This window comes from Pimephales promelas, chromosome 13 (assembly GCF_988280905.1).
Source record: "Pimephales promelas chromosome 13, fPimPro1.hap1.1, whole genome shotgun sequence".
Classification (NCBI taxonomy): domain Eukaryota; kingdom Metazoa; phylum Chordata; class Actinopteri; order Cypriniformes; family Leuciscidae; genus Pimephales; species Pimephales promelas.
The window spans coordinates 8,375,072-8,402,451 of record NC_142781.1 but is presented as its reverse complement, the minus strand read 5'-3'; the positions used below and the strand labels follow the sequence as shown (position 1 = coordinate 8,402,451).

At 39.6% G+C, this 27,380-nt stretch overlaps 1 protein-coding gene across 11 annotated transcripts in view; it reads left to right on the top strand.

Moving 5' to 3' along the window:
• Nucleotides 1–27,380, top strand: part of LOC120476176 (RAC-alpha serine/threonine-protein kinase) — a 99,886-nt gene that overhangs the window by 55,567 nt on the left and 16,939 nt on the right. For 8 of the 11 annotated variants that reach the window (XM_089118402.1, XM_089118401.1, XM_089118403.1 and 5 more), the window contains 9 exons: nt 2,079–2,207; nt 3,585–3,696; nt 4,531–4,657; nt 4,904–5,056; nt 5,209–5,274; nt 9,464–9,532; nt 9,715–9,840; nt 10,018–10,146; nt 19,099–19,313. In XM_089118402.1, coding sequence (XP_088974528.1) covers nt 2,079–2,207; nt 3,585–3,696; nt 4,531–4,657; nt 4,904–5,056; nt 5,209–5,274; nt 9,464–9,532; nt 9,715–9,840; nt 10,018–10,146; nt 19,099–19,313 — 1,126 coding nt within the window. Of the gene's footprint in view, nt 1–2,078; nt 2,208–3,584; nt 3,697–4,530; nt 4,658–4,903; nt 5,057–5,208; nt 5,275–9,463; nt 9,533–9,714; nt 9,841–10,017; nt 10,147–19,098; nt 19,314–26,888; nt 27,182–27,380 lie in introns of those variants that run through there. The other 3 variants (XM_089118410.1, XM_039667137.2, XM_089118408.1) reach the window with 3 other exon arrangements.

Below are 27,380 nucleotides of genomic sequence, written 5' to 3'. Positions count from 1 at the left end.
TGTATATCAGTGCAGAAATGAGTCAGCAATAGCAGTAGCTCATATAAACTGCTTGTGTGGCCATACTATCTTTCATGTCGTTTCCTGTTTTCAAGAATCCGACACTTAGTTACCAGAAGTCCCACTAGTGTGGTGACATTAAAATAAAAAAGACAAAAGAAATTAAAATACAACCATGAAAATTACTTCTTACTGTTTTTTTGTTTTTTTTCTTGTGCAGGTTTGTGTAGGTGACGACTGCTCTCGACTGATTAATAATGTGAACTCTTGCTTTTGACAGAGACTGTCTTGCTCTTATTTGATCTTGGTTTTTTTTTTCTCTCTAGTTGAGTTAGAGTGAACCTTATCTGAGTGAGTTATTCAGAGCTAAACAGCAGTTTCCTGTTTGTTTTGATGGCTCTAGATTAGCTGATCAAAGAAAGAAAAATCTCATATAATCTTTTACAAGGGATGCCCCTTCACATTACCTTAAAGTCCCCGGACTTCCCCAACAAGAAGAAATGGGCTAGCCGTAGGTGTGGACTTGCAATCTTTGTAGTTTAAAGGAGAACAGCCAGTGACAGTTGTACTGTAATTTGTGTAGTTTACAAGAATTTGTATGTCAGTCATAGTACCACTTGACTTATTTGCTAATTGTAAACATCTAATACTGTATATAACATTTATCATGTCATCCTTTTTTATTAAGCTGACATTGTTTTAAACCCTCTACTGTAACAGAATAAGAGTTATTGGCCCAGACAAAATTTTACAGGTGCAATGCCAGTTTATTATATTTTAGCTTTCTAGACCAACTACAAATCTCAGTTAATTTCAGATTTTGTAGTTAAAGTAAGTTATTTTAAGGCTGTGCAATATTGAAAAAACTGACATTGCAATATTCAGTTTTTATGTATTGCAGTATGAAAAAAAACCCAGATCACCAGATGACTTGAATAGCTCTATTTGGAAAGAATGATTGGGGTGATTTTGTGGGGGAGTGAATCTGCATAGAAAGTAATAAACAAATTATAAGCATAGACAGATATAAGATAGAAATTAAATAAACAGTACTTTTTGATTTGAACAATGTTCACCGTTACATAAATTCAATATAAAATAACACTGCTTAGTCTTCACTGTATAAATTAAATAATAATTATTCTTAATTATAATATAAATTATTCAACTACAAAAGTGATGATTAACTGAAACCTGTCCTCTCCTGTCACCATTCTGTTAACTGATCATTGCGACGGAAGTGAATCAATCAAAACTAACTTTAGCTGGACAATAATATTTTAAATTCTAGAGCTGCTGTAAAGCCAAAACAATCTCTGTTACTTTAATTACCTGTTATCACTGTAAAACTGCTTTGAAACAATCCATATTTGTTAAAAGCGCTATAATGAAGTTGACTTGACCATCCCTTCACCCTCTCGAAGGTCTTGTTGTTAATTTCGTTTTCATGGACTTTTAGTTTGTTTTAATTACTCACCCTTGTGACATTCCAAACCTGTAAGACCTTCGTTCATCTTCGGAACACAGATTACGGTATTTTTAATGAAATCCGAGAGGTTTCTGAACCAGCCTTTTAGGCAGCAACGACATTTAACTTTCAAGACCCAGGTTACAGTAAATAAATATATTGTTTAAATAATCCATGTAACTACAGTGGTTGAACCTGAATGTTATAAAGTGACGAAAATACTTTTTTGTGCAAAAGAGTATACAAAAATAATGACTTTATTCAACAATCTCTTCACACCATACTCCAGCCCGTTCTCATCACGCTTTTGACTATGAGTATACAGCCAACGCACTTACCTACCCATAACCGAAGCGTGTTATATTGACGGTAAAGGGTGCCATGTGCGTTGGATGTATACACATGTCAAAAGCGTCACTATACGACGCAGCCCTGGTGAGCATAAGAGGCTTTTGAACAGTTATGTATTTTTATCATATCTCAGATTTTTCATTACCGGTTATGCCTCCATCTTATTTGGCTCCATAATAATAGGCCTATCATATTATTGTTTATGTTTGGAGGCTTTTTGTTAAAGATTTTCAACAGAATTTACTGTCTCTATTTGTAGGAGAATATATAAAGACATGGAGACCAAGATACTTTTTACTCAAGAGTGACGGAACTTTTATTGGGTACAAAGAGCGACCGCAAGATATTGACCAGCTGGAAACTCCACTCAATAACTTCTCAGTGGCACGTAGGTATCCATTTTGTTTAACCCTCTGATGGTCCTCGGTCACTACTGACCAAATAATTTTCTGTTTTGAATTATTAAAAATCACAGCTTCATCGGAAGGTTATGATACTTGGTGACTTTTTTGGCATTTGGTATGTGAATACAAAAAAAATTTGAGGTCATGATCCAAGCATGCTAAGTGGTCGTAAAAAAAATAGTCACACTCGTGGTCTTCGGTCAGAAATGACCGACCCAATAGGAAATGAATGGGAAATTTATAAAAAAAAACAAAAATTCTCTGAATTTTTGTTTGTACAATCTACAAATCGGCCACGATTCTTAAAAGAAGTATACTACAGTAAAGGGTGACACTCTACAACATCAAGAGTGCAAAATATTTACACCCACCCACACACACACACACACACACACACATACAAACACACTTTTATACACATACACACCAATAAATTCAGACTACAAAAAATCTGTTTTGAATTTTTAAAAATCACAGCTTCATCTGAATGTTACGAAACTTTGTGACATTTCTGGTATTAGGTATGTAAACACACAAAAAAATTGAGTTCATGATCCGAGCATGCTAAGTGGTCGTACAAAAATTAGTCACGATTTTGGTCTTTGGTCAAAAAGGACCCCCATAGGAAATGAATGGGAAATTGACCAAAAAAAAATTTGTTTTCATTTTTTTACATTTTTTAATAAGAAATGGTTTTTGAGATTGTTTCAATTATATATTCAAATCCACCCAAAAAAAATGTGTTCATAAACAGCTGGGGAATTCACATGCCTCTCCATAGAGAGCTGTACATGTCATCTAGTGGTTACACCATGATTCTACGCTTTTTCTCTATACTGCAACCAGATGGTGCTAATTTTCTTCAAAAAATATTTTTGTCTGAAGGCCCAGACTCTATATTAAACAAAAATACTGCATTAATATAAAAAAAATATAAAAAAATAATATATATATATATATATATATATATAAATACATATATATATATATATATATATATATATTTCCATTGAAAAAATAGACCATAAATATTGCATAAATGTTATTAAATTCAATCAGATTGTCTCAAAATACTACATTAAAAAGAATAAATATTATAGAACAAAAATAAATTGCATTGGTTTTATTGCGATGGAAGTTTCATTTTTAGGCCTCCGGTCACTTCTGACCGGGAAGGCCCAGGACGTGACTCATAAAGGAAGACCATCAGAGGGTTAAACTGTTTACCGGGGAGAATATACAGGTGAATCTCTCACTTTGCCTTTTTTTTTGTTTGTATCTGTCCCCTTTTGCATCCTTCCCTAATTCAACTTAAGACCCAAAAATGACCAAAATGCACATACTCTTTCGCTCTCTCTCAGAATGTCAGCTGATGAAGACGGAGCGACCAAAGACAAACACTTTTATTATTCGGTGCCTGCAGTGGACTACTGTTATTGAACGCACTTTTCATGTTGAGACTCCAGAAGAAAGGTTGGTTGCAGTACCAGTATGCCGTACAGTTCCTCGTATAAACTGTTTTGCTTAAATTCATGATATCACTCCTCAAGTTCCCTAAAGCAGCGGTTCTCAAACTGGGGGCCGTGGCCCCCTGGGGGGCCACTAGATGGTGCTAGGGGGGCCGCAAAGAAATTCTAGAATATGAAATTATTTAAAAAAATTATTTTACCTGTATGTAAGTTTGTATTGTCCTATGTGAAATCTGCATTGCATGATTTCTTTTATATTGTAAAACTTGTATAAAATTGTATGTCTTCTATATTGAAAAACTATTTCTTTAAGTAGAGTAGAATTTTTTTTTTGTTTCTTACAGAAAAAAAATTGCTGAAAACAGATTGCTGTTCAAAATTGCAAACCAAACTTGAGCCACTGTCATTTTCTACCTTAAAATGTAAGAAGTTTAATGCACTTTTTTACAATCAGCAAATAAATTTTTCAGTGTTCAAACTGAAACTGTCAAAACCATTTTTTTATAAAAAAAAAATTTATATTTAATGAAATGTACAATTTAACTAATTTTGTATATTCAAAGACATAAAGCTACAAACAGAACTGTTGTTCCAGCATTGTACAAATTCATTTGTTTTTGGTACAATCTAAAATTTGTAAGTGAAATTGTACGTTTGAGGATGTTTTCGTTATGAGTTTTCTTTTGGGGGGCCACAAAATGATTCACCCTACACAAGGGGGCCTCCTCCTGAATAAGTTTGAGAACCACTGCCCTAAAGTACATGTTTTAATCTCTCATTTTACAAAAGAAAGCAGTAAAAGAAAAGTTACCCTGTGTGATTGTCTTGTTTTCTGCAGGGAGGAGTGGACGAAGGCCATCCAGGCGGTGGCAGATAGTCTACAGAAGCAGGAGGAAGAGAGGATAGACTCTTCACCTGATCCCATGGACATGGAGATGTACCTGTCCAAACCTCGACTCAAAGTGGTAGGATTACAGCAGAAATTTTAGGCCTTACCATCATTATTGGTCCTTTCAACTATTGCTATAAAGTTTCAGATTAAAATACTTTCTCCTATTCTTTTCTTAAGGAAAATAATTCATCTTAAAACTGTAAACACTATAAGAAAATGAAAAAGGAATCAAATATTGAAAAAAATCTGTGTTTTAAATCTAAGATTTGATTTTTAAAATGATTAATCGGATATTCATTTAAAACTGTATTTCTCAAAGACTTTGCATTATGTTATGCAGACAATGCATGACTTTGAATACCTCAAACTCTTGGGGAAAGGCACTTTTGGGAAGGTCATACTGGTGAAGGAGAAAGCCACGGGCAAATACTATGCCATGAAAATTCTCAAGAAGGATGTGATAGTAGCAAAAGTAAGTCCTTTGCTTTTATTTTTACTTTTTCTTTCTGTAAATGTAAACATTGCATTGTGTGTTCACCTGTTACAATGTTTTTTCCCCTTTTGACAAATTCTAAATACATAAATAAGAAGTTCTAACAAATTATTTTATTTACTTATTTGTAGGATGAGGTTGCACACACACTTACTGAAAACCGGGTCCTCCAGAACTCCAAACACCCTTTCTTAACGGTAAGATGATATTAGCCAAGTAAAAACATTTTACACATAGTTTATACACTAGTAAATGTCATTAACGGTACATTCCACACAATCAATAAAAGCTCTATCGACAGGACATTTTGGCATTAGGTTTTTTATTATTTATTTATTTATTTATTGTTATACCACAGAATATAATTTTTTAACTCTTCGAAATTTGTGGTTGCACTTATAAAATAAATAAACTGAGCTAGAGTTCCATGTTTAAAATCAGAAAAGGCTCAAACCTTTTGGCTATACTTTTAAAACTGTGTAGACTGCTTGGCATCCGAACGCAAGATGAACCATGACAGTTGTGTTATAGTTGAGTTTTTCGTCATTTATGATGGATATTCAAACTTTTAATGGAAACATTACTGCTGAAAATGAATATCATATTGCTTTTAACATTCCTTCAAGGCCTGCAGATTATAAAAACAGAAAAATTATACATTGTTAAAATAAAATTGTGGCAACAGATTACAATCAATGTTATTAATTAATTAAATTCAACAAATAAGAATTGAGTTACAATTAATCAAATTAATTCTGTAAAAGTCAACCATTTAAAATGAATAACTGCAAATTGCACACAAAACATTTAGTAAAATTTAAACAAGAGACCTCAATGATGAATGATGAAACTCTTTATTTTTTTAACTGCCAACATTGAAGACACCAGATGATAACTGTCACGTGTGGGTTTTGTATCTTGTTCTTGTCTGTAATGTGTTTCCCTCACTGCGTCCCAATTCGCATACTGTCCGTCCTAAATAGTATTCGAAAATAGAATTAGTGCGTCCCAAACCGTAGTATGTTGAAATGAGTATTTCAAAGATACACGGATGGTCTACTTTTTCCGGTTAGAATCCGAAGTGTAGATCGATGCACACTCTAACGGCTGATATTGCCCACAACCCTTTGCGCGTTCAACGAGGATTCGGTTAGAACTACAAACATGAGTAAAAAGTGTTAAAAAACTACAGACACGGAGGACGCGCGAGTCCCGCGGTTATTTGAGAGGTTTAGATAAAGAGGTTTGAGTGATTAATTAACACTATCTGACCTGACTAAAATTAATTTATTCAATGTTCTCCACATTATATTGCATCTGCAGCAGCATTGTGAACTTTTGTAATGCCGAGTTCAGACTGCATGATTTTAGCGACGATTTTGGCTCGCCGACAGGTTTTGAGAAATCGCCGACAAATGCCCGAAATCACAGGCAAATCGGCGCTCGTTCACGCGAGTGACAATCACGCAGTGTGAATGAACAAAGACGCGAACTGAGAGAATCACCGACGAGTCGCCGACGCCCGTGAGATATTTGGCATGCTAAATATCTGGACCTGTCGGCGATTCAAAATCCTGCTGTGTGAAAAGTGTTTTGACTGAAAACTACATCGGCGATCACCGGCAGCCAGTGAGAGAGCAAGATACAGAGCAGCAGGGAGTTCGGGGAGGAGTTATAGATCACATATCAACATGATATGGCATTGTTTCAACAAAAAAAGCTTCTTCTCGGTCTATTTGGACACAATAAATGGAAGAAAAATTAGTAGAAATTTGGCAGGAGCACTCGTGTCTGTTTCACCAGCTGTACCACAACCGGGTCGAAAAAAAAAATCTCACGTGAGAACTCCGGTCTTGCACGTGTGGTGTCGCGCGTTGTTTCCTTTTCATATCTCACGCGTGTTTGTTGTGAAATGTAGTTTGCGTGCAGCATGCTAGACAGAGTCTGTCGGCGATTTTTCTAAAGTCATGCAGTGTGAAACCTTCTGTCGCCGATCCATCGTCCAGTGTGAACACAGCAGCGACTGAATGCTGGCCAAGATAGTCATGCAGTGTGAAAAGAGCAGCGACCTGACTACTTTGAAAATCGTGCAGTCTGAAAGAGCCATAAGGATACGTTTAGCCATTCCCAGACAGCAAACTGACATCGAATCAACGTGGAAACGACGTCTCTCATGATATCGAAACAACATTGATTTTGCTCATCGAATTAACGTTGATCCAACGTCAGACGCTGCATTTTTCAAAGCTAAATGAAAATCGAAAATTGGTTTGCTTTCATAACGTTGAAACAACGTTGATTTCAAGTTTTTCAAGATTTTCCGTTAGTTTTGAAAGAATGACGCGTCTGAAGTTGGTTTAACGTTAATTCGATGAGCAAAACAATGTCAGATCAGCGTTGTTTCGATGTCATGTTTCTACGTTGATTCAATGTCAGTTTGCTATCTGGGTTACTTTTTAAACGCATCATATTCAAATTGCAAATCACGAGGAAAGTATACACACGAAAGACCCATGGCCGGCAGATTAACGTGCTCCGATACGGTAGGAAATCAAATTAGATTGAATGGAGGATTTTAACTGTGACAAGATGATTGACAGGGCAGTTTATGGTGACAGGATGCACGGAGCACGCGACAGAGCCGTCCGTTAAAGATAACGTGATAGTATGTCCCAAAGCGTGCCTACTTTTTTGCTACGCTCTCAAAAGTATGTACTTTTTCTTCACATAAAGAGTACATACTTTTAGGGCGTAGTATAAGTAAGCGAATTGGGACACAGGGCCTGTCTTTTCATGTTCAACTGTTCCCTGTTTTGTTGATTAGTCTCACCAGGTGTTTCTGATCAGCCACACCCCTTGTTACATGGTTTTGCTGGTTTGTCTGTGTAGTTATGCTGCGTTCATGTGCTATGGTAATTATGTAAATACCAAATGCCGACGTGGAAAATGCACATGAACGCCCCCTCATGTGGTATTTTCTACTGGGCAACTCGTAGAAAATTTCGATGGACGAGTTGCCGAGATGAGATAACCTTTGAACTTTTCAAAATGGCGGAGAGCACCGCAAGAGTCGTGAATGGTAAAAATATATACTATTCATAATCTAGAAAATATATAGCATATTATTTACCTTTTGAGTTTTGATAAATCATTTTCTTGCTGTTGCAGATGACTTAAGCAATCTAAAATAGTTTTTGCTAAATAACAGGTCTGGATCTCCATCTTTTTACCACATTACGACAACAAAAGCACTTGAACACACTGGTAAATACCAATTCACAAGTGGAAAATATCCTACTTTCCATAGCACGTGAACGCAGCATTATACCTCTGTTCTCCAGTTGTTGTTTGTCGGTCGTTGTTTGCTGTAGAAGATGTTCCTTGTTCCTGTCCTGAGTCCCTTGTGATGTCATTTTACCTGGATTACCTGTTCATTTAATTTAAGTGCTTGCGTTTGGATTCACTCTCTGCTTTATTTCTGGCCCTGACGTTACGAGCAGATCATAATAACGAGCAGAATCAATGAAGGAAAGAGAAAGACAAGAACTACAAGTGACTCCCTGCCATATCCATGAAATCAACTGAAAAGACATTATTACAAACCAGAATAACTTTATGTCTGCCAATCATCTAAAGAAGTTCTTATTGAGAATTAACAGCGTTATTTCTAACATATTCTAACAGTTTAGATGTAGATGTTTTATTGAAAATGTTCAGTGTTTCTTTTAATTGGGCAGTTTGAGACTTCACTTTTTGTTTGAGTTTCTGGTCTTTGTAACAGTGTTTACCAAAACACATAATTTGTTGTAAGGGCACCATGAAATAAGATGATCAGGTGATGTAGTTTTCAGCATCATAAAGTAGAATAATTTACTAATCTTATTACTGACCAAAAGTAACAATTTGATATTGATAGTTTTTCACCAATATTATTTTGTTGACCCAAATCAGATCTGATTTTTGATTTATAAATACACGGCAGCAAAAATAAATATAATTTTTTTTTTTTTAGACACAGACATATAGAAACAGCATATGAATCTCAATAATTTTTAATGCTGGGAGTCATGAGTTTTATATTATAATGGCTCCCAGGATGCATTGTGGCATTGAAGCATGTCACCATTTGTGAGAATCATTTGCTGATTCTGTATTTCTGTGTATTTAAAAATAATAATAATAATAATAATAATTATTATTATTATATAACCTATTATTTTAAATATAAAATTTCTAAATGTCTGATCTGTGCCAGCAAAATATTGTTCTCAAATATCTACTTTTGATAATTTATGACATTTTTCTTTTTCTTTAGAAGATTAAACCTTTGCAACAAATGATGTGCTTTTGCAAAATTATGCTCTTAATGTCATCTCTGTGTTGCAGGGTCTGAAGTATTCTTTCCAGACTCATGACCGATTATGTTTTGTTATGGAGTATGCAAATGGAGGAGAGGTGAGTGCTTGTAAAGGTGAAGTTTAGCAATGACTGTTCATTAAAACTAACCAAATAAACATTTTCTTTTAATTTCATTTGACAATCAAATGTTTATTCAAACAATGTGTACATTAATTAAAATACATTTTACCCCAGAAGGTTCCCAATTTAAATGCATCTTTATATTTGTTATATCACAGCTTTTCTTTCATTTATCGCGAGATCGTGTTTTTTCGGAAGAGAGAGCGAAGTTTTATGGGGCCGAGATCGTCTCAGCCCTGGATTACCTTCATTCCGAGAGAAATGTGGTTTATAGAGACCTAAAGGTGAGATAGGTAGAAAAATATAGTAGAAAAAAAAATAACATAAATTTCATACAAGATGAATGGTAAATGTTTGAAATAACTGGTCAGAAAGTGTTTTTAGTGTAATGCCACTTGTTGCATCACTATCACTACCTATCTCAGTGTCACATTATAAGGAATATAATTATTCTGTGGTAGTTGGAGAACCTGATGCTGGATAAAGATGGCCATATAAAGATCACAGATTTTGGCCTGTGTAAGGAGGGAATTACAGACGGAGCAACAATGAAGACATTCTGTGGTACACCAGAGTATCTCGCTCCTGAGGTAATAAAACATTATTAAAATACATTATTCTAATAATAAATGAACAGAGAAGGAAATCCAGGGAGGATTATCCTCAGTTTATGTCCCACAATCCTGCCTTTTGTCTCTCAGAATTGTGATATAAACTCGCAATTATGAATTTAGAAAATAAACCCTATTTTGCAAAAATACAAATATTTTAGATTTAAATGTTACCTATGTAATATGATATACAGTAGATATAAATATTATTTCATGCTGTGACTGTAGGACTAATCATTATGTCCCCTATGAACAGCATGTGTGAGTATCTATTTCACATCAAGTTCATGCTTTAATAGTAGTCTAATCATCAGAGGTTTCATCAGTCCAGTCTGCCCATTTAATGGCGTGCAACCATAAAGGGCTTCCATAAAAATGAAGACCATCTTTTTTGCATCCCGATTCTGACATCCAACGGCAAAATACTTTTTTTTTCTTTTTATTCTGTGGATCCCGCCCGTTTTCCTCCACTTGTTACCACTGTTTTTCTTGCCACCACAATGTGGGCGCAGCTGCAAGTGATGTAACTGTGACGTCTGCTCCCAAACTGTCTATTTTCTTGCTTGTAAGTCTGCTTCCAGGAGTTCTGAGTAAAGTGTGGGATGACAGAGTGAGGCTCTCTGGTGGGGCTCTTGATTAGATCTGCTCTTTCATCAGAGATTACAGAGACCATTTTGCATGCAAGAGCCACTTCTAGCAGGAGGCTCTACGCTTCTAAGTTCAGACAATCGTTACATCTGGAGGGTTTCCCTATAGCATCAGCATCTCATTCCCTACTTAGGGGTCCAAGGTTACATACGCTATAAAAATGCGCTTTAAAATAACAGTAATCTACTGGCAGCTGTGGTTGCCAGCAATGTACTGTTAATTTACAGCCCTTTACAGTTAATTTACAGTTCTCCTTTTTACAGTATGTAAAATACCACAAAGATAACTCATATCAGGGAAACCGATTGCTTCAAACAGTTCAAGTTGATTGATTGATTGATTATGTTTATTTCATTCATGGGTATTTTTTCCATTAACTTACTTCATCATTCTCATTTATGTAATTTATAAAACCATGATGAAAAGGAGGCAGGACGAAGAATATCTTATATTTCTTGCCCTCCAAAAACAGTTCAAAAACTAGTATTTATACTGATAGTACTGGGAACTTAATTCAGTTGAGTCCACTGAAAATTAAAATCTCTTAATATTAAACTGCAAACACCTAATATTTAATAGTGAATTCATTAAAGACATGACTTTAACTAAAATCTTTGCTGTTCATATTTAGTGAACAATAGCACACATTTATGTTTAGAGCCTTTAAAAGTACTGTTTATAAATAAAGCAACAAGCAGCATAATATCAGTATTTCTCTGCTCACCTTTGACTGAAGCACAGGCTCTACTCTCCAGCACAATGGTTACCCACAAAACTCATTAATTAAACTAGCAGATCTCTCCTGTATCATCTTGTGCAAAACACATAAAACACTTCAGTTTAATATTTACTCTCCTTATCAATTATTGACTTCACAAGATATAAAATAAATCTCTGATGTCCCCAGAGTGTGTGTGTGTGTGTGAAGTTTTAGCACAAAAATATCTAACCGATATTTAATTTGTTTATAGCTTGTTTTGCATTTTTGCAAACTTTTTGAAGGTTTAAATGCAAATGAGCCCTTTAAATACAAATGAGCTGCTGCAGAGGATGGGATTTCAAGAGCTTGTGTGTGTTAGCAGCTGTGATTACCTCATGCAGACATTAAAATGACAAAAACTGTTCTGCCTTTATTGTTAAAACAGAGTCAGACAAAGATCGCCATCTCAAGAAGATTAAAGAAGTGACAACATGTAGAATCCAACAGGACTTAGTTTACAGAAACATCTTCCGATGCACAACCTTGGACACATCATCAGTGTTGTTTCCAGGAGTCACTGGGTGTTTCGGGTCTTGCAACAGACACACTCGTCCTGGCGACTCGACCGAGGCTGATCAGGCCCCGGCCCGTGTCCAAGTGGCATTTTACTGCCCCCACTGCTCTCCCCTCTTTAACCAGAGCCTGGATGCCTTTTCTGCTGCCTCGACGTTGTTGCCTATAGCTCTTCTTTGGTTAGCACCTTTAATACCCAGCGTACCATAGGCCTTGCTCAGGGAGTAACTGGCAAATCCCCTAATGTCCACCTCTACTGGCATACACCGGGTCCTCCATCCGTTCCTCTGACAATCCTCCACCAGTTCTTGGTATTTCTCCCTTTTTCTCTCTTGAGCTTCCTCCATCCTCTCCTCCCAGGGCACAGTCAGCTCTAAGAATATCAGCTGTTTGGTGGCCTCAGACTCGACCAAGAGGATGTCAGGTCTCAGTTTGGACTGGGTGACGTGTGATGGAATCTTCAGCTGCCTTTCCAGGTCTACTGTCATCAACCAGTTTCGGGCCATGGAGAGCAAACCTACAGAGCATTTTTTGGATGTTTTCTCTGGCTTTTGTCCTTCTTTGATGAAGTGAATTGTCTTGGCTGAAGCTTGGGTGTATCGGCTGTCCTTGATCCCCTTGCTGATTGCCTCAGTGATGGATTTGAGGACCTGGTCGTGCCTCCATCTATACCGGCCCTCACCCAGCGCCTTGGGGCAGCTGCTCAGGATGTGTTCTAATGTTCCTACTTTGGAACACAGAGGGCATGCAGGTGTTTCTTTTTTGCCCCATGTGCACAGGTTGGATGGACTTGGGAGGACGTCATATACCCCCTGAATCAAAAACTTGATTCTCTGAGGGGCTCCACTTCCAGATATCCTTCCAGGTGACGCTCCGCTCCATCGCCTGTTCCCACTTCATCCAGGCGCCTTGCTGCCGCATGGCCACTGCTCTGCTGGTTTGCTATTCCTCGACTGAAGCTCGCACCTCCTCCTGTACCAGTCTCTGCCTCTCCTTTCCACTAGCAGAGTCATATCGGTTTGCTGTTAGACTCCCGAGTCCGGCTCTGCCTTGCGCCACTGTTCCAAGGATGGCCTTGTGCTTCAGCCACGCCTTCGCCTGCTGGACTGCCTTGGCTGCCCTCCACTTCCTCCCTGTCCTCACAACGATCCCTGTGCCGGACACTTTGGTATCTCTGGATCCAGAGTACTGCAGGTGTTCCCGTGTCCGTGCGACGATGAATTCATCCCTGACTGAACTAAAAGGGAGCCTGAGCTTGTTGGTGTTCCCATACACCCCGATGTTACTCAGGCTACGCGACAGGCCCAGCCAACTGTGTAGATAGCTGCTCACCTTCTGCTCAAAACCTTCCACCACTGTCATGGGGACCTCATAGATAAGCAGAGGCCAGAGGATTCTTGGGAGGATTCCATACTTTTAGACCCAGGCCTTGAATTTTCCAGGGAGCCCAGACTTATCTACTGTTCTCAGCCATCCCTCTAGGTCATCACTAGTTGCCTTGATGGGGTCTCTGTCATTCAGGCTGCTGTTGAAGACCTTCCCAAGGCTCTTCACTAGTCTCTCAGTAACCGATGGGATCTGGTGTTCTCTCAGTCTAAAACGGAATTTGTCTGTAACCTTCCCCTTCCTTAGGACCAGAGACCTGGATTTTGTAGGTTTGAAGCTCATGCGTGCCCATGACATGAGTCTCTCCAACCCCTGGAGGATCCACCTAGCTCCTGGTACCGCCGTTGTTGTCACTGTGAGGTCGTCCATGAATGTTCTCCAGCCCTGCTAAGGGGGCCTCTGCACTCTGTCTCAGCTGCCTTGACCAGCATGTTCATTGCTAGTGCAAAGAGGGTCACTGAAATAGTACACCCAGTAATTATCCCCACCTCCAGCTGGTGCCAGTCAGATGTTAGCTGGCCAGTGGACACTCTCAAGCTAAACTTTCTGTAATAGTCCAGGATGAGATCTTTCACCTTCTGTGGTACATGGTGCTTCTTCAGTGCAACCTCCACCAGCTTGTGGGGTATTGAGCCATAGGCGTTGGTGAGGTCCAGCCACAGTACGACCAGGTCCCCTCTGCCTTCCCTTGCTTCCCTGATAAGCTGGGTTACCACGCCCGTGTGTTCCAGACAACCAGGAACTCCTGGTATTCCTCCCTTCTGCACAGATGTGTCGATGTACTTATTTTCCAACAGGAAGTTGGAGAGCCTCTTGGCCATGATGCTAAAGAAGATTTTGCTCTCCACACTGAGCAAGGAGATGACCCAGAACTAGTCGATGTTCTTAGACTTCTCTTCTTTTGGTATGCACACTCCTTCCGCATTTCTCCATGGCTGGGCGATCTTCCCTCTCCTTCAGATCACCTTCAGAGCCCCCCAAAGCCGGTGTAATAGCTTTCGGCAGTTCTTGTACACCTTGTAGGGCACTCCACTTGGGCCTGGTGCTGAGCTCGATCTTGCTCTCCTCACCACTTTCTCCACTTCCCTTAGGCGGGGCTCCTTCAGGTCGAAGTCTGATGCAGGCTCTGGTTGTGTTATCAGCACATTGCATGGTCCCAGCGCTTGTTCTCTGGTGGCGTCACTATAGGTGGCCTTGAGGTGGTCGTTTATGGCCTCCTTGGAGCAGGTGAGGCGGCCAGCCCTCTTTTGGCCAAGGAGCTGTTTGGTCAACTTGAATGGGTTGGGCAAGAATGCTGCCCTTTTTCGTCTCCTTCTGTGGAACTCTGCCCTCCGTAAGGTTAACAGTTAAAGAAACTTAAAGAAATTAAAGAAATTTTTTTCATTCTGCAATGCAGGCTGGGAGTCATGGACAATTCTTTTGTACTGTGTTGGTACCCAACATGCATTGAGAACTGGTACCCAACATGCATGAAACTTTTGATTGTCACCATTGTTGAGATTCATACACCAATTCTCAATGTCTTTGTGTGTGTGTGGTTGGTTGGTCTACATCGGAATGGGTAGTTTTGGTCCTGGAGGACCACAGCTCACAGTTTAGCGCCAACCCTGATAAACTCTCCTGTCAGTAGCTTTCTAATAACCTTGAAGACATTAATTAGCTGGTTCAGGTGTGTTTGCTTAGGGTCCCAGATAGTGTTAGACAATGGGTCCCAGACAATGTTAATGTGTCTGTTAACTGTATAAAATCAACACCTCTTTTACTTAAGCAATTTTTAAATTTCATCCATAAATCAATGGTGATGGCGTTGAGTTAATGTTACAATGTGGTGTTGGTTCAACAACATGCCTGCACTCTTATGAAATGAAACACAACCATCACAACTGACCACCACAAAAGAAAATAAATCTCTCAATATCTCGGCAGAAGGTTTTTTTTTTTTTTTTGAGAATTAACAGATGTGTAGTACTTTTAAAATATTTGGTCACCATTGTTGTGATCAGTGTTTACTTTAGTTGGACAATTAGATTCTTGCCTTGTATGTGTGTTTCTGTTTTTTCAAGCAATGTTTACCAAAACATAATGTGTTGCAAAGAAAGCCAGAAACAAATATAATCAGGTGTAACAGTTTTCAGCATAACTAGAAGGAGAATAGTTTATTAATTTGTTGTCTCGACAAAAGTGGTTATTGTGTTATTGCAACAGATCAAATGTTAAGAATTTTTATTTTTAAATGCATAGTAGGATTTTTTTGTTTAGACACACAGACATCAAGAATCAGCAAACGAATCACAACAATGGTGACATGCTTCATGCCACAATACATGCTGGTTTTATACTATGGTGGCTCCCATATCACCATATCACCATTGTTGAGATTCATATGCTGATTCTTGATGTCTGGATGTGTATCTAAAATGTATTTTAAAAAGCAAAAGAATGTCTGGACCATGGCAAGAATGTATTGTTTGTAACTTTTTAATAACAAATTAATGAATTATGATAGCGCAAACTATTCCAACTGATTATCTTTGTATCTGCCTTTCTTTGCAATAAATTATCTGTTTCAGTACGCACTGTTGCAAAAATCACATACTGAAATTGAAGCCTTGAGTTAAACTATCCAACTAAAGGAAACACTGATCACCATAATGGTGACTAAACATTTTCAATAAAACACCAACATCTATATCTCTTTTAATTGTCAAAAAGACCTTCTGCTGAGATCTTGAAAGATTTATTATCTTTTATTTCCAGTTGATTTCAGTTGTAATTGTTGTGTTTAATTTTCTGAGAGTGCAAACATGATGTTGAACCAACATCACATTGTAACAATGATTCAATGCCATTTCCATTGATTTTTAGATGAAATATTAAAAAATTCTAGATTAATTGTGGGAGCAAAAGTGATGTTGAGTCAATAATGTACACATTAACGTTGATTTAACATTGTTTTGATGGTTTGTAGTGTGGATTTCCCTGTGGGGTTGGAAGGGTTAACAGTGTACGATAAAAAGACACACCCACAAAATGTATTTAAACAGTAATAACAGTAATAAGTTATAAAACAGGTATAGTTCACTGTAAATTGAGTTTTTTTGGGTCACCGTTGTACTGAAAAGTAGAGCCTGCGCTTCACTCCAGGAGAAGATCTAGAAACATTGATGTTATGCTGCATGTTGCTTTATTTAACAGGCGGTGACTGTGTAGTTGCTGGTCCAGTGGAGATCTTTTTATGTACAATAGTTTTTTTTGTGGTCTCAAATCAAATAAGTTCACAGTAATACTTCGCTCACATTATTAGTGCCTTATAAATTTTAGATAATACATTTAAATGAAAGTTGGTCAATTTAAAGCTACAATACCTAAGATTTAGATGCCGCTAGAGGGCGCTACATTCAAAACAACAACAACGGCTTTGCTTGATGATGACGTGGAGAAACGCGGAACGATGGGAACTGTTGTTTTCAACTCCACCGTGGATAAATCAGTCAGACAGGAATCGAAAATTAGTTGTCATGGATGAGGTAAAGTTCGATTTCTATAAATGTTGCGTTTACATGCTTGTTTTTCCTTAAACTGAAATAACTGCAAGAGAAGTCAGGTTTAAAAGTAAATTAGTTATCACATGTTACTGTACGAGTCACTGGACGAAGCTATGGTGGAGAGGGTTTGAAGGGGCAGGTCTCTTGCAAGGAGTTGACGTGGCTGGTCCTCCTTTTTGGTAACTTTATAAAAATAAAAAATCATGTACATTTGACACATATTCAACCACAGCTACAGTTTCACAAAATTAACGTTAAGGGGGTCGCGCACCGGACGAGAAGCTCAGCGCCGCGGCGCGCCACATATTTAAAATTCGAACACATTATTATCTATAAGTGTACACATACCGGCGGCGCCATTCAGCTTCTGTCTGCGGCGCCCAGCAACGCCTCAGGACTATGTTCAAAATCCTGCTGCGCCACAGAGCGCCATTTACATAGTTTTTTATACAATTTTAATTATTTTTGTCTCAAATCGTTGCTAATGGATCCTGACTTTGCCCTATGCTAATATGCTAACTAATATGCATTTAGTTTTGCATTCATTTACAGAAATCAGCTACTTGAATGACAATTGCTGGTGTTATTAGATTTTTCAGGTGAGATTCTCAATTCATTCAGTTAACGGATGATCTGAGGTAAAGTTTTCAGAATGCAGACTCAGCAACGATTGTATTTAATTGTACAGTACAATCATAACATAGAACAGACATTATCTTCATTTCCTGTCATTAAACATCACAATATTGCTGGCCATACACTGATGAGAAAGTGGGCGTCCAGTGTTCGATAACGTTACTTGTGGAGTTGTCCTAAACGTGGCTTGGCGCTTCTCGTCCGGTGTGCGACCCCCTTTACAACAGTTCACATTCCGAGAATAAATAAAAAGAATAATTGTGCTCCATTCCATAACAAATGCGAGAAACAAGCTTACGTTTGTTGCTTGAAAGACGCTAACGCACAACTACCGCATTTGTCCAGGACTACACGTAGTACGAGCGGAAACCGAGGTAAGTGGATATGACGCGATTGACTCGCGACTCCCAGCTCACCCCTGCTCACACGCCCCGTTTCCTTCGTTAAAATCTCAATTTTCTCGCGATTTAAACATTGTTTGAAACATTTGGAATATTGTAAGTTATCATCTTAACTAAATATATAACACTGGCCTTTTGGTATATTTTAATGCAAAAATCTTAGGTATTCCACCTTTAAGGCAGTCGGTTTCTGTGAAATTAGTTTACTTGAGTTTAACAGTTAATTACTGGCAACAGTGTTGCAAGTATTTTACTGTAAAAAAACCCTGGTATGGTCTAACAGTGCACCGAATTATGCGACCCTAGTAGGCCACTGCGTTCTTCTCGCCGGAACAGACAGAGACTGCGCAGTGAGTTGTGTTGAGTTGAGTTTAGCGATTTGGAGCAGAGAAAACTTCAGAATAATGTCACAGAGTTCATTCATGAAGTTCTGTCAACAACAAACCGTGTAGAACCGAGCACATGCACACATTGGTCAGGGGTGTAATAATGCAATTAAGATGTTTACATGCCTGTTGTTGATATCAAAACCAGCGTATGATATATGGTTAATGAGAATATGGTTGATTATGAGCTTAATTGCATTAGTTTTATCAAAGTATTATTTACATGAAGTAAAGTTTAATCGGAGGATGATCATTATCCCAGTATAATCGCAGTTCATTTCAGTTCATGACAAGGCAGACTGGCTGATGGCACCAGTACAGTACATCCACAGTGCCAAGCCATGAGCTATGACGTAAACATGCAGCCATTTTGTGCTTTCAAGAGCCCCCCAAAAATCTACTGTAATGAAATTGAGATTTAACTAAATGAATGCATGCAAATAAATCAATAAAGACAAAAAAAATATATAAATAAATTATGATGTTAGAACACAGCAGCAGCCATTGGATGATTGTAAATGGAAAAAACACACTTTTTCACCCTGATAATGTAGTTATGGCATCACCATAACCAGCAAAATCTTGACCCGTTTACACCACTTTTGAAATTGTCAGATTCAAAGTTTATATCTCAGGTTCTCTGCTGCTTTTTTCAGGTTCTTGAGGACAATGATTATGGCCGGGCGGTGGACTGGTGGGGTTTGGGTGTGGTCATGTACGAGATGATGTGCGGCCGGTTGCCCTTCTACAACCAGGATCATGAGAAGCTCTTTGAATTAATCCTCATGGATGAGATCCGTTTCCCTCGTACACTTGGGCCCGAGGCAAAATCATTACTCTCAGGACTGCTTCAGAAAGACCCGAAACAGCGGTGAGAGACCCCTGAATGTTGTCAAGTAATTACTCTTAGTGTTGTATGATCCACTGTTTTAAAAATTCATGATATATAAAGAATGTATTCTTTAATAGTTGTTTCATACAATCACCTGGAAGGTCTGTGATTGTTTTAGTAGATTATTATTTCTTTGAATTGTGTGAATAGAGTAAAAAAATATAATATATATAATATATTATATATATTATAAAAATATATAATATATATTCACTAAAAATATATAATATACACTCACCTAAAGGATTATTAAGAACACCTGTTAAATTTCTCATTAATGCAATTATGTGATCAACCAATCACATGGCAGTTGCTTCAATGCATTTAGGGGTGTGGTCCTGGTCAAGACAATCTCCTGAATTCCAAACTGAATGTCAGAATGGGAAAGAAAGGAGATTTAAGCAATTTTGAGCATCGCATGGTTGTTGGTGCCAGATGGGCCGATCTGAGTATTTCACAATCTGCTCAGTTACTGGGATTTTCACGCACAACCATTTCTAGGGTTTACATATAGTTTAGTGCCTTAGTGCCAATTGGGAATCGTTTAAATGCCACGGCCTACCCGAGCATTGTTTCTGACCATGTCAATCCCTTTATGGTCATCATGTACCCATCCTCTGATGGCTACTTCCAGCAGGATAGTGCACCATGTCACAAAGCTTAAATCATTTCAAATTGGTTTCTTGAACAGGACAATGAGTTCACTGTACTAAAATGGCCCCCACAGTCACCAGATCTCAACCCAATAGAGAATCTTTGGGATGTGGTGGAACGGGAGCTTCGTGTCCTGGATGTACATCCCACAAATCTCCATCAACTGCAAGATGCTATCCTATCAATATGGGCCAACATTTCTAAAGAATGCTTTCAGCACCTTGTTGGATCAATGGCACTTAGAATTACGAGAGTTCTGAAGGTGAAAGGGGGTCAAACACAGTATTAGTATGGTGTTCCTAATAATCCTAAAGGAGATTTGTGGGATGCACATCCAGGGCATGAAGCCACCACATCCCAAAGATGGACTGCCACATACTGGATGGTTTTCCCTTTTCACACCATTCTTTGTAAACCCTAGAAATAGTTGTGCATGAAAATCCCAGTAATTGAGCAGATTGTGAAATACTCAGACCGGCCAGTCTGTCACCAACAACCATGCCACGCTCAAAATTGCTTAAATCACCTTTCTTTCCCATTCTGAATTCAGTTTGGAGTTCAGGAGATTGTCTTGACCAGGACCACACCTCTAAATGCATTGAAGCAACTGCCATGTGATTAGTTGATTAGATCATTGCATTAATGAGAAATTGAACAGGTGTTCCTAATATTCATTTAGGTAATTATGTATAAATTCATGTGAAAAAGAAAGGACAGCTTTTGGAAATTTATGGTTTTACATATCAGAACATAATAAAAATCATCTGGTCATTGGCAGGTCTTAAACAAACAACAAAATTAATGACATATTACACTGTGTCAAGTCAAGTCAAGTATATTTATATAGCGCTTTTCACAATATAGATTGCATCAAAGCAGCTTCACAGTATCAATCAAAACATAATAATAATATTTGTTTCTGAGTGGAAAAAACATCCACGTTTGGTAGAGCTGATCAAGGGTATTATTGATTGGTTAATTAATTTGAATATCCCCAATTGAGCAAGCCAAAGGCAACAGTGGTAAGGAACCGGAAAACTGCATCAAGTGACCTAAAGGTGTCCTAAAACTCCCTCAGGTGACCCAATGGAGAAAAAAAAAAGCTTGGGAGAAACCAGGCTCAGTCGGGGGCCAGCCTCTGGCGTTTATGAACTAGAGGCCGGATTTACAGTAACTGTAAAGTAAAAATGTATATGAATGTCTCTAAAAAGACTTCAAATGCGCATTAAGAATTGATTCTATAGTTATGTGCATTTGAATATATGTGCACAGGTTTGTAAATCCCTACAAAACACTGCATGAACAAACTACTTGTCTATACATTTGATACAGATTTTTGTTTTATTTCATCACTTCGGGGTAGGTATGCGAAACGAAATTCACGCCGCTTTATGAGTGGGAAAGGGATCCTCCATAGGGAGAGGCACTTCAGCACTGCATTGTCATCGGGTCCAGGCTAAGCTCCTCATCAGATCTGGATATGGCCTGAATCCGGCAGGCTGTGGGAAAACCTTGGGATAAACTAAGACACTCAAATTAGCGTAGATGCCATTCTTCCTCATTCATCCAATTTTTTTATAACAGTTATATAATAATTTTTCATTATAATATTTTTTATAATTCTGTTAATTTTGTGAATTGGTAAGTTTCATTAGATTTTGAATAAATATAGAGCTGAGTATCATCAGCATACAGTGAAAGCTGATTCCATGTTTCCTAATGATATCAGGTGTCATAATACCAGTTTCGGACAAGGGAGGCGGTATGCGGGCGGGCAACATAACCACCAGCCAAACTGCAATACACGAGTAACTTGCACAGCTTGTGGGTGTACTTGAACCTGATGTCAATCGTGTGAAAAGTACAGCCAACTACTACATTTCAGTTCAGGGTAGAGTTCAAAAAATGATTGGTCGATATTATGCATGAGGAATACATTTTGGTAAGTTGTAGCATACTGTATCTTTCAACAGTGTTCGGGTTCTTTTACCATTAGCTACACTCTAAAAAATGCTGGGTTGTTTTAACCCAATTTTGGGTCAAATATGGACAAACCCGAAATGTTGGGTTAAAAATGTAATGTAAAAATTTAACCCAATGGCTGGGTTAGTCCATATTTGACCCAAAGTTGGGTTAAAACAACCCAGCATTTTTTAGAGTGTAGTAGAGATGATCGGTTCACGTGTGCTAGAGATCTGTCGTGTAACATTTACAAGCGCCAAAACCGTATTTATTGTTTGAATTGTGCAATAAAATTGACAGAATCTGAGAGCTGAGATTTTTTTATATATCATAACTGACCTGCTCTGTCTAGTCTGTCGGTCTCCGTGTCCTTTTCTGTGCGTGACAAACGTGATGTGTGGAGTGAGAGCGTGTGAAAAGTGTCGATTGCGTGTCTCACGGTGAATTCGTGAGAGTTGGCAGCTCTGAATGGCGCTAGGTTGATCAACATCAGCGAATGCTGTCTGTCAAATTAATTCAAACTAACAATAAAAATGTAATATGAACAAAACGAATACCGTAAAACTTAAAATAATAGTCTGGGCTTTATTTTCCCATATCGTCAAAATGCACCAGCTTATATTTGAGACAGGCGTCCATGAGACGGTCTTTATAATTTAGTGTTGAGATGTTGTTCATTGAGTCTCTAAGCTCTAAAAATCTCCAAATGCTTCCAACCTTTTACTATCATGTCAATTGATTTGATTAATATGCATGAGGGAGAGAGAGCAAGACAGCGCTCGCCCGTGTTGTTTGAAGACGTGAGAGTGTGCACGCACACGGCACAACTCACTTTCTAGAGGTATACTGCCCCCATCTGGTATGGAATATGGAGTAAGATTTGATTTTTTTTTCGACAGATGGCACCTTTAAAAGAATGTTGTGGTCAATTGTGTCAAATGCAGCACTAAGATCAAGTAACACTAATAGGGAGATACAACGACGATCGGATGATAAGAGCAAATCATTTGTGATTCTAATGAGAGCTGTCTCGGTAACTATGGTATGGTCTAAATCCGTACTGAAAATCCTCGCAGATATCATTTCTTTCAAGGAAGGAACACAGTTGTGAGGATACTGTATATAATATCTTTGACAGAAAAGGTAAATTCGAGATCGGCTTGTAGTTGACTAATTTTGAATGATTAAGTTAATCATTAATCATGTCTTAAAGGTTTTTGGTACGTATCCTATCGACAAAGACGAATTAATGATATTAAAAAGAGGATCTATGACATCTGGAAGCATCTCCTTCAGTAGCTTAGTCGGTATAGGGTCTAACTTACAAGTTGTCGATTTAGATGAATTAATGAGTTTGCAAAATTCTTCCTCTCCTATAGCAACAAATGAATACAATTTTTTCTCAGGGAGCCTACAATGCATTCCCTGACCCGATACTGTAGTAGACAGTTGCATAGTTAAAATTTTGTCCCTGATATTATCAATCTTATAAGTGAAAAAGGTAATAAAGTTATTAATGCTGTGTTGCTTGGACACTTCTTTGCTTGAAACTTTTGTTAATTTAGCCACTGTTTCAAATAAATACCTAGGATTATGTTTATTTTCTTCTAATAGGGTTGAAAAATAAGCAGATCTACGTATAGCAGCTTTTAAGGCCTCTCTGTAAGCAATCTAGCTTTCTGTCCATGTAACCCGAAATACCTCTAGTTTTTTTTTTTTTTTTTTTTTTCATTTGCGCTCCATTTTTCTGGCTGCTCTCTTAAGGGCCTGAGTGTGCTGCTTGTACCATGGTGTTGGTTTATTTAATCTTCTTTAACCGCAATGGAGCAACTGCGTCTAAAGTGAAAGTGTCATTATCACTGTGTCATTATTAATTTAACCAAAATAAAGCCAAAGTGGAAAAGCCATGGGTGACGAACCAAGTACCCCCTTTGATTCAATTGTTTGAGTCAATTTTAACAGCAATAAAGTATGATTTTCTGTATGACAATATCAGTCTCTCGCATTGTTCTGGAGGATTTTTTTTCCCCGTTCTTCTCATAATGTTACTTCAGTTCATTGAGGTTTGTGGGAATTTGTTTCTGCACAGTTGTCTTAAGGTTGCGCCGCAACACTTCAGTCAGGTTGAGGTCTGGACTTGAGGTCTGGACTTGAGGTCTGGACTGGACTGGGCTACTTCAACATTTAACATCTCCTCTTTTTAGACGTGATCACAATTTCTGATGATCAATTAATTAAGGGCATTTGATTAGCAGTGCCAGACTCTTACCTATTGTTCATAAGACGACCCTGAATATAAGACAACACCCCCCCCCCCCCTTTCAAGATGAAATTATATATTTGAAAATAATTTTGCTTGTTTTTCATATTTAAATACCATTTAAATACATGCTTCAATGATATTGACAGAGAAGACTATGTAGGTGAAATAAGAAATGATGGCGATGTCAAGTGCCTTCAGCTGGATGACGACTGTGGTTATGGGCAACCCCTTATTTAATTTTTCGGCTATAATACTGACACACTTGTCTGTCAGTTTCTTCAAAGCGTTTGTGTTTAGCTAATGTTCTGCTGTCTTTTTGGGCTCGCCATCTTCCAACATTACCCAGCAGGCACAGTACGTCAATGTAATGTCAGGATAAGACGTTGGACTCCAACTAATCCAACATCAGTCAGACGTCATATTTTGGTTGAAAATGAAAGTCAGGTTGGCGTCTAAACCCAACGTTTGTTTGGCGTCAAGCTCCAACATCAAGACAGATGTTGAATTTTAGTGGGAATTAGCACCGTAAAAAAATGTGACATGCATGACTTTCCCACGGTATCTTCCTTTCATGAACTGCATTCTAGGTGCACACAAAGGCATGAGGAGGTCAGGGCAGCTGAGGCTTCACCACTGGTCTCATCGAGCGCTGGGACTTCATCAATGGTTTCGGCCAGTCCAGAGTTGGTACACATCTGTCAGAAAGGACAGAGGAGGAGGAGGAGGAAGAGGAGAAGGAGACCTGCCCCTGTCCAGTCAGAGTCGGTTTATGTCATCACTGCCCAGCCTGAGACTGTTCACGTCTTTTCTGCCCAGTCAGAGACTGTTCATGTCACGTCTGCCCAGCCAGAGACTGTTCACGTCCCGTCTGCCCAGTCAGAGACTGTCCATGTCCCGTCTGCCCAGTCAGAGACTGTTCATGTCCCGTCTGCCCAGCCAGAGACTGTTCACATCCCTTTTGCCCAGCCAGAGACTGTTTACGTCTCGTCTGCCCAGTCGGAGACTGTTCACGTCTCGTCTGCCCAGTCAAAGACTGTTCACGTCCCATCTGCCCAGCCAGAGACTGTTTACGTCTCGTCTGCCCAGTCGGAGACTGTTCACGTCACTTCTGCCCAGTCAGACACTGTTCACGTCATGTCTGCCCAGTCAGAGTCTGTTCATGTCACGTCTGCCCAGTCAGAGTCTGTTCACGCCACATCTGCCCCGTCAGAGACGGATCAGGAGATGCCCATTCACGTGGCAGCGAAGACACTGTTGGACTATTTGGAGTGTCTGGCTCGGATCCTGGACATGCCTGTGGTGTCTGTTCCAGAGCCAGAGCCGGAGCCAGTGTCTGTTCCAGAGCCAGTGTCTGTTCCAGAGCCAGTGTCTGTGTTTGTGTCTGTCCTTGTGGCCGTTACTGTTCTAGTGGCCATTCCTGAACCGATGTCTGCTGTTCTTAAGCTGGTGTCTGCTGTTCCAGAGCCGGAGCCAGTGCCTGTTCCAGAGCCGGAGCCAGTGCCTGTTCCAGAGCCGGAGCCAGTGCCTGTTCCAGAGCCTTCACCGCCGTGACCGCCCGAGGGGGTCTTCACCGCCGTGGCCTTCGTGGCCTTCACCGCTGTGAAGGGGTCGTCTCCGCCCTAGCCGCCTGAGGGGTCGACGTGGCCTTCACTGCCGTGGCCGCCCCAGGGGGGTCTTCACCGCCGAGGGGGTCTTCACCGCCGTGGACGCCCAAGGGGTCGTCTCTGCCCGGTCCGAATGAGGGATCGTCTCCACCCTGGCCGCCCAAAGGGGTCTTCACCGCCGTGGCCGCCCGAGGGGGTCTTCACCGCTGTGGATGCCCAAGGGGTCGTCTCTGCCCGGTCCGCCTGAGGGGTCGTCTCTGCCCTGGCCGCCCGAGGGGTCGTCTCCGCCCTGACCGCCCGAAGGACTGTCTTCTCCTTCGCCCTGGCCGCCCGATGGACTCTCTGTTTCGCCCTGGCCGCCCGATGGACTCCGGCCACCGACTAAACTGTCACCTCTTGTTCCTGTGCCCCTCTATGGACCTGGCCCCCTTAAGGCCAATTTATACTTCTGCGTCGAGGGTACGCCGTAGTGTACGGCATTGGCTTCGCACGTAGGCGACACCGTTGTGAGCATTTATACTTCTGCGTTCAGGTCTTGGTTGCTCTGCAGTACTGCTCCAAAACGCTAGTTGGCGGCGGAGGGTTTTAATGTTCCACTGTGTTTAGATTCCTCACGGCAGAGTGGATCATGTTTGAGTTGGAGCTTATTGAGGTGGAAAAACAGTTAATTTTAGTGAAATTACTAAAACTGAAAGTCAGAAATGAGAGAAGACGTCGGAGGAGATGGTACGTGTGGAAATGCGTGAGAAGGTACGTGCGGAAATGCGTAGGAGGAAATGCGATGCCACCAAGCCGACCAATCACCGATCTTGCGGTACGCGTCGTCGCGACGTGTAGTTACATTTTTGAAGAGGTGCGTGTCAGGCAACGGCGAAGGGTACGCGGTATGGGACGCGTCTGTGCGTATCCTACGCCGTACCTACCGCAGAAGTATAAATTGGCCTTTATCCTCCACGGTTCCACCTCCCTCTTGGACTATTGTTTTGTTTGTTTTTTGTGGGCCTTGCAGTGTCTGGTAAACGCTCCGTAGAGGGTGGTTATGTCACAGTGTCTGGTTTGTGTTTCCCCCAGGTAGTCTAGAGGTCCTCTTCCCCACGGTTTCATCCTTTCATGAACTGCATTCCCCACAATCCTTGTCTGTACCAACCACTGTTCATTGCATTCAGCTGTTCCCCATAATCATTGTACCCAGCTGTTCCTTGTTATTCATTGTGAGTTCATTGTTAAATACCCTGTCTGTGTTAGTGTTTGCTACAGAGTCCTTGTTTTATGTCACCACACTTCTGATGTCTGTATCTGGCCAGTTCTTGTTTTGGTTTAGTTCTTGTGTTTGGATTGATTATTTTGGACTTTGACCCCTGCCTGGAGTACTATGCTTTTGGATTACCCTAAATATTAAAAACTACTGCTCTTGGATTTTCTGTTTCCTGTGTGTGATCCGTGACAACTTATTACTGACTAGATTTACTTTAATTAATTTTCATTTTAATAAAATCTATCATTGTATTTTAAAATCACTGCGATGGTGGTTAGCATTTTCTTTGCAACAATGGTGACAATTAA